Source organism: Antechinus flavipes, chromosome 5 (assembly GCF_016432865.1).
Source record: "Antechinus flavipes isolate AdamAnt ecotype Samford, QLD, Australia chromosome 5, AdamAnt_v2, whole genome shotgun sequence".
Lineage (NCBI taxonomy): Eukaryota > Metazoa > Chordata > Mammalia > Dasyuromorphia > Dasyuridae > Antechinus > Antechinus flavipes.
In genome coordinates this window covers 191,393,509-191,401,120 of record NC_067402.1, presented here as the reverse complement: position 1 = coordinate 191,401,120, position 7,612 = coordinate 191,393,509, and the positions used below count along the sequence as shown (strand labels likewise).

The window sequence follows — 7,612 nt, the reverse complement described above, 5'->3', positions numbered from 1 at the left end:
GAGCGCTGGATCCAGAGTTCAAATACAATCCCAAGGCTCATTTCTTTTCCAGGCTGAGTTTACTCATCTGCAAAATGGGGATGACACCTCCCCCTCAGAGTTTGTAAACTTCTTTACAAATGCTAGCTATTATTATTTAATTATTAATTCTTAACCTAACATGGCATACTGGAAAGAGTACCAAGAGTTAGGACATCTGAATATTAGTCTGGGGAATGGACTTTGGATAAGTCCACTCAATTTCTCCAAACCTCAGTTTCCTTATCCATGAAATTAGATCTCTGTACTGCATGATGAAAAGGCCATTTCTCAGCTCTCAAGTTAGGTAAATCATTCTTCATCTGTTCATCCATGTCTGCCTCTGGCTTCTTACACAGACTGTCCCTGTTCATCATAAGACTTCTTAAACAAATGGAGAAACAGATGTTGATGCAAAGGCGACTCCACAGCCTTATACTAATCTTATAACTTATACCACCCTCTTTGCTGTTCCTTACTCATGACTCACCATCTCCCAACTCCATTGACAGTTCTAATCTGTCCCTCCTCATTTGCACCTGCTAGCTTTCTTGGTTTCCTTCAAATTCAAACTTAAATTCCCCTTCTTTAAGGAAAAAAAAAAAAAAAAAGCTTTTCCAATTCTTCCTTTATCTCTGGGGCTGTCCCTCTGAGATTATGTGTGACTTACCCAGCACACAGCCTAGCTGTATATGTAGTTTGTTGCCATACCCTCCTTGACATCAGAGGCTATTTTTTGTCTTTCTTTGTTATTTTCAGTACTTACAGTAAATGTTTAATAAATGCTAGCTGATTGTTTAATTTGATCTTTTAAACTTCCTACCCTTCCTCTATGTAATGAGGGGTATCAGTAAACATTTATTCAATGCCTACATGGTATATATTTTACAAAATGAAAATTGACCAGGGTCCCCATCACCAAGTTTATAATCAAATCTGTTAGTTAAAGGTAGAGATTACTATTACTAGATCAGAGACCTAGTTATTGTTACTAGTGAGAAGTGTAATACATCAATGAACTAAACATATTTAATGACATCATTTTTTAAAACCATTGTCCCTTTACACATGAAGAGAGTTTATTCTAATTCACATTGATTTTTATGTAGATAGCAGCTATTTGAAAATGATTCTTGAAGACACTGACCTTGAAGCTGTTGGAAGGCTTTGAAGCCACATGATGTGATTAAGCCCTTGTAGTACAACACACAGAAAAGATTGCTGTGAAAAGAACTCCCTTCTTTGATTTTACATATAAACAGGTACCAATTCTGATTTTATTCATCATATTAACATACAATAATGTTCATGACACAAAGTGAGAAATGCACAATTTTTAACCATGTAGCTTGCCTTACACCCAAAGAATATTATATTCAGATTCATGTATACAATGTACACATTCGATCCACCTAATTTTTACAAATGTCCTAAAACCATTTCCAGCATTTCTCATAGAATTCTAGTTGGTCGTTTTTTGTTGTTTTGATTTTGTTTTGTTTTTAATCACCATCCTGTGTAGCACTAAATAGGCTCTAAGGCTTACCCTAAGAATGGATTCTTGAGTGCGAGTACCAACCATGCCACCCAGAGTTGTCTGAGTGGTCCAGAAGGCCATACTTTCAACGCTGAAGAGCTGATGATGTGATATTAGCTATTAGGCCTGTCGGTTATGGTGTGACACCATTTCAGAGCTGCATGAAGAGAAACCCTAGGGAGAGGTCTGTGATTTGGGTTTCGGCTGATACGTTTTTGTTGTTAAGATATAAAGTCGTACAAACCTTCATGAAAAGTCCGTAAGGTTGAAACTATTAACATTTAAGAAGTCTGACAGTTGAGACTGGGATTTGGACACCTGATTGTCCACATGTACATATTATTCACATCAATGAATGATTTGTGTCCATTCATCAACTTGAATAATGAGCAATTTAAGAGTTGATATGTATCAAGAGAACAGTAATAGTACACATTCAGAACGTCTGTCTGTGTAAAACCTTGAGAATGGGTCTATGTCAAACATTCGAACTCTGCATAACAGAAACCAAGTGGCACACTGAGCAGTTTATTCCCTCTCTACCTGCATTTCATTCATATGCAACAACTAGGTCACTACTTGCACTTATGAAACCCTCACACTCACCATGATCAAGTTCAGTCATCTTCAAATCATTCCATTCTGTGCTGGATTTTTGCAATCACCACAGGAAATGTAAGTCACATCCTGGTCAAAAAAGACCTGTCCATTTCTCACCATATAAAAAACCTGAGATTTGAGTCAGCAACTAGCTACCCTTGAAGAGGATAAAAAGAACAAACAAAAGAAAACAAAACAAACAAACAAAAAAAAAAAACCCAAGTTGCTGACATGAATTAAGGCTTCAAATGAGGACCACATTGTAGTTGACAAGACTCAAGCTTAAAAAGTTTAAAAGTAAATAAGTGATATCCCTTACATACCTGCCATAATCACTTTAAATTTTCAGCTGCCTCGAGTGATTGGCCATACAGTGATTACAGCTCAGGACTGAGTACTCTTTTTTTCTTGCCCCAAGCTACCAAAATAACAAGGGTATTTGCTTTTGAGAATTGCTTGGGGATGGCCATCAGCTATGGCACCACTGTAAGGTGAATACTACATTTTCCCAGATGGAACTTATACCAAAAAAAGAAATGCTGCTAGGGAAACAGATACATTCTTCTTTTCCTTCTGCCCTTTTTCTTTCCATTAAATCCTTCCACAGATTTTCCCCCTCTTTTGTCTGGCTTTCCTGTTTTAAAAAAAATGTCTTCGGGTTGCACAGTGATTAAACTCATATTAAGAGCAGTGGAAAACATGCTGCTAGGCCTAGATCACCTGAGCCATTGCTGTTGCCACCAAACATATTTTTGGTTTTACAGAAAACACAATGGTTAGTGATCTCATTTTTTAAAATTCCATTTTGATCTGCTGGATGGATGCTGACTTGGCTAACCACCCAATTGTTGTTTAAATCAGTAGAGTGCCTGATTCCTAGCTATTTAAATGAACTACAAAATGGTTTTCAGTCTTTTCCTTCCCAAGTCAGAGAATAAAACCTTTTTTTTTTTAAACCCACTTTTATCTAGGCCCAACTGGAAATTTGTGCATAGACAGCTTAAATTGCCCTTAAAATTATGACTAGCTAACTACTTATTCACAATGCTTACAAAACCAGCTACCAGAAATGGGTAGCAGTAAAAGCCCTAATTTGTATTATCTGAGGTACTTGGTTTTTGCTTTTTATAAAGCAGCTCTTGGAAATCATCTAATGGCCTGTCCATTAGAATGATATTTTATGTCACTGGGTTTACTGAATGTGCTTTGATGTTCAGATGGGCCTCTGCTGCAGTGAGTTTTCTTTTGGATTCACAACTATGTTTCTGTCCCTAATAGGGTCTACCCGCCTGACCCAAAAGCTGGCTCAGTTTCAGGGCTAAGGTGCACTGTGAAAGAATTGGGTAAGGACTAACTTTTGAGAATTATTAGTAGCACAACTTGGAAATGGTGCTGTCCTCTAATACCAATAAAGCTTTCTTTTATAAGAACAAGAGGATGTGCAATTTATCGCATACGACTGCTTCATCTGTCCAGGGGAAAAAAAATCTTAAACATCTGCCCTTCCACTTTTAACTGGGAGAAAAATTAGCTGCTCTCCCACATGTAGACATTAGAGTAAGAGAAAACAGCTTTTACACCAAAGCCCCACTTTCCAAAAATATCTATGTCCATACATATATTTCAGATTTACAGGGAATTTCTTTTTTTTTTTCGTTAAACAGGAAGATAAAAATTTCCAGTCCACATGTCCTTATTGTCTCAGGATACTTCAATGATTTCCATACTACCTGAAAAGCTTGACTGGCTGCCTACTTTTCCTAATTCTTCCCGTGACCTGTTCTCTGACATTATACTCTCTCCAAATTCCATCTGGCAGCTTCTGCGTTTCAGCTGCTTTTCAAAAGGGCTCTCCTCATGCCAGCTCCGCCGCGAGTCGGCCCGGTCACTCGGCTTCTGCCGCCTGCGTACGGAAAAGGCCTGGTCACTGCAAGTAGGCAGCTGGCTACAGCTATAGGCCGAGTACCTGGAGCTGCCCCCGTAGATGGCAGAAGTCGAGTAGAAGTGAGAGGACTCGGTGGCAAAGTACCAGCTATTGGTCAAGGAAGGGGTGGAAGCTTGGGGAGCCAATATGTCTGAGTGCCAGCCCTTGAGACCCAGCCCGGCAGCGGACTTGGCCAGATGCTGTTGGCTTGTAGAAAGGCCAAACAGGAAATTGGTGCGGTAGTTGTCCTCCACGCTCCCGCTTCGGTGCAGCGGGGACAGGAGGGGCCTTTGGGCGCCGTTCCCACTGTTGGTTCTTCCAGGGTGCAACCTCTTGGTCTGGCTTTCTGACTGCCAAGTAGGCTGGGTCTTCTTGGGGATGGAAGCTTCCTCCTTGTCCGGACTGGTCTCTGGAGTCTGTTCAGACACTTCCTGAACTGGAGAGAACTGGCACAGTTTACTGCTTCCCTCCAAAGCACTAGAGGGTTTGTAGTATTCCAGAGTATCCTCAGAGGAGGGAAAGCTATGCAAAGACGCCGCCATACTGGAGGAGTAGGAAACCGATTTGATGTCTAGAGAGAAGGAACGCTTGAGTTTATTGCTGTCTTCTAGAGTGTCTGAAGACATGTGGAGTCCGTTGATTCCCTGTACCAGTGGACTGTCCTCAAAGGATGCTAGCTGCATGCCTGGAAGACCCACAGGGTGCACAGACCTCTGCCCCATTGTGTCTGAGGTAGCAGAGTGGGTACTAAGGGAGGGTTCGCTGTTTTGTGCTCCTTCTAAAGTGGTGGCGACAAATTCACTGGTTTTCTCCAAGTGCAGAAGTTTCAGCTTGCCTTTTGTACCCAGTGTGCCAGTCTGGTTCTTAATCTTTTTCTCATAGTCTAGCAGTTGGCCCAGAAAATTGAAGTTTGGAGAAATCGTTGGCCTTTTTTCTTTCACAAATCTGATGGATAGAAGGAAAAATGTTAAACTTTTTTTTTCTTTTAAACATAGTGGCAGGAATGAAAATCTTGGGAAACACTTCAGCCAAATTAACATGATACTCTGTGGGTGACAACTTTGGAAGCTAAAACAGATTAAACATTAATGGAGAAACTTCAGCCTAAAGAACATTCCTCTTCACAGGAAAATCTCCAACACATTAACAGGCAAGAGTAGAGTGATAAAAATGGGTGATATTAGACATCATAGTGTCTTTCCATGCAATAGAAAGAGTACCCAGTGCCTTTAAGCTATTGTGCCAGAAGAATTCTTTTCTTTTCTTTCTTTTTTTTAATTAAAGCTTTTTATTTTCAAAACATATGCATGGATGATTTTATTCCCCCTCCCTTCCCTTCACCCCCTTCCCTAGATGACAAGTAATCCAACATATGTTAAACATGTGCAATTCCAGAAGAATTATTTTCAAGGAATGGTAATTAAAATTAGAACTAATGTTAGAGGTGCCGAAATCGGTCTCACCATCAAGACTCAGATTAGGAGCCCCAAAAGGTTCAGAGAGCTTATACACCATGGACACATTTGGCTGTGGCAGAGGCTCACTAATGCTTCCATTTCACTGTGTGACTCATCAGAATGCTATAATCATGTCTTCAAGACCTTTCAACAAAGTTCAAGATTTTAATTAGAGAAAAACACATTAAATGTCCAAGACATTGAAAGGCTCATTTCCAACACATTTTAGTGCTCAAGGAAACTAGATGAGAAAGCTTGTGAATGAGTGCTCAGTTTAAGCCTTTCCACAGAAAATCCTCACTAACAACAAGTTAGTCAAAAGGGGAACAAGGAAAGGGAAGAGAAGCATCCACAGCAATAAAAGACTCAGAAAAACTATCAAAATCTCTCCATAGCCTTTTTATGTCAGAAAAGGTGCAGTTTCTTCAAAACTTAATATATAGAATTAAGGTGACAGTTTGCTTTTTGAATGGAGAAAACTAAGGAAAAACAATCCCTCTGAAATAAAATAGTTTAAAACAAAAGAAGAGATCCAAGCAATTAGTTGAACATTAATTTAAGTATGAAGAAAGAAATCCAAATAATTTAGCAACTTAAGTTGAGATAACAGAATTTATTTTGTTGGCTTTCATAAATGGCTCAAAATAGGTTACAGAAAAGAAATAGGGGGACGTTGACACTGTGTTTTCTCCCTTGTGGTTATTTAAATATGTTTATCAGTGTGACAAGAAAGAACTGAACTGCCAACAACCTATGCCGATCTAGATGCTATATAATTGTCATTTGTCACATAAACTTTTCTCCTAGAAAGTCCTTATCTATCAAAATCCAACCGCAGTCCCTATGAGATCAGAGTTTCCAACTTTGCCCACTACTCACTCCCTGCTAGGAAATTGGTGGTACCTTCATTTCCTTGACCTACATTTTGAATGAAACAGCAGAGAGCAGATCAAACTCTGAACAAGTACTGTGTTGCTGACAAAAAATAGAGTGCATGCCCCTCAATGAACCCTACAGGGTTCAGCATTTAGGTGTATCATTCAATCTCTATACTCTGAAAACTGCTCAAAAGATGGTTTCTCAGCTCTTATAGAAAGGGAGTCATATCAGATGCCAAGAAAAGGGCATATCATGAGCCGTCGATCACATACACGCCAATGTTGATTTTAATGGATTAAAAAATTATATCTTCCCTTGATTTGAGTAAGAAATAAACTGGAGTAACAGTGGATCATTTAATATGTCTGAAATTTATTAAATTTCACTGGAAATGAGGTAATGTTGAATGAATACTTAGTACAAAAATGGCATCTTTCCCAGTTTTTGAAAGCTCATATTTAAATCCAAAGCAACTAGTAAAGAGCATTATTCAAAGGATCACAGTTCCTATTATTTTAGTTAGTAAAAGTCCATTCAGTGGTAGTCATATAACATAAAGTGATCTTAAGGAGGGTCCCGCCATGTTGGACAGTTACTCAGGGAAACTCAAATCGCATGGACAAGAGCAGTATAAATGTTCACAAGTTGTGGATGCTCTGTATTAGTAGAGGAAATACTCATAACATTGAGATTATAGATCCAATTAAGTACTATTGATGGAGAAATATTTGTATTTCACTTCATTTAGTCATCGCTCCCCTTTGTATAGGGCTTTTATGTTTACAATCAAGCTCTGAGGTAGTAGATTGGTTTGTGATGAAGGTCAGTTACTGAAGGGTACCTTAGACCTTTGACTTGAAAATTTCTGACCTTTCTACTTCATTCTTTTATTTTTTCATAGACTACCAACACAAGAATCCATAAGCAAGGCAGCTGATGGCACCATGGATACAGTTCCAGATCTGGAATCAGGAAGATCTGCGTTTAAATCCAGGCTGAGACACTTAATAGTTGTGTAACCCTGGATAGATCACTTAACCAGTTTGCCTGAATTCCTTCATCTGTTAAATGGGGATGCTAATAGCTCCTAAATCCCAGTGTTGTTGTGAGAATCAAATGAGATAACATATGCAAAAAGTGCTTAGCACGGTACTTAGTACATATTAGGCACTTAAAATGTTTATTCTCTCCCTTCTC

At 39.0% G+C, this 7,612-nt stretch overlaps 1 protein-coding gene across 1 annotated transcript in view; it reads right to left on the bottom strand.

Moving 5' to 3' along the window:
- Window positions 1–1,256: 1,256 nt before the first annotated feature.
- DUSP16 (dual specificity phosphatase 16) overlaps window positions 1,257–7,612 on the bottom strand; it is a 101,637-nt gene continuing 95,281 nt past the window's right edge. The window contains exon 7 of the mRNA XM_052000099.1: window positions 1,257–5,024. Within this exon, the coding sequence (XP_051856059.1) occupies window positions 3,857–5,024 (1,168 nt within the window). The 3' untranslated portion in view covers window positions 1,257–3,856. The remainder of the gene's footprint in view (window positions 5,025–7,612) is intronic.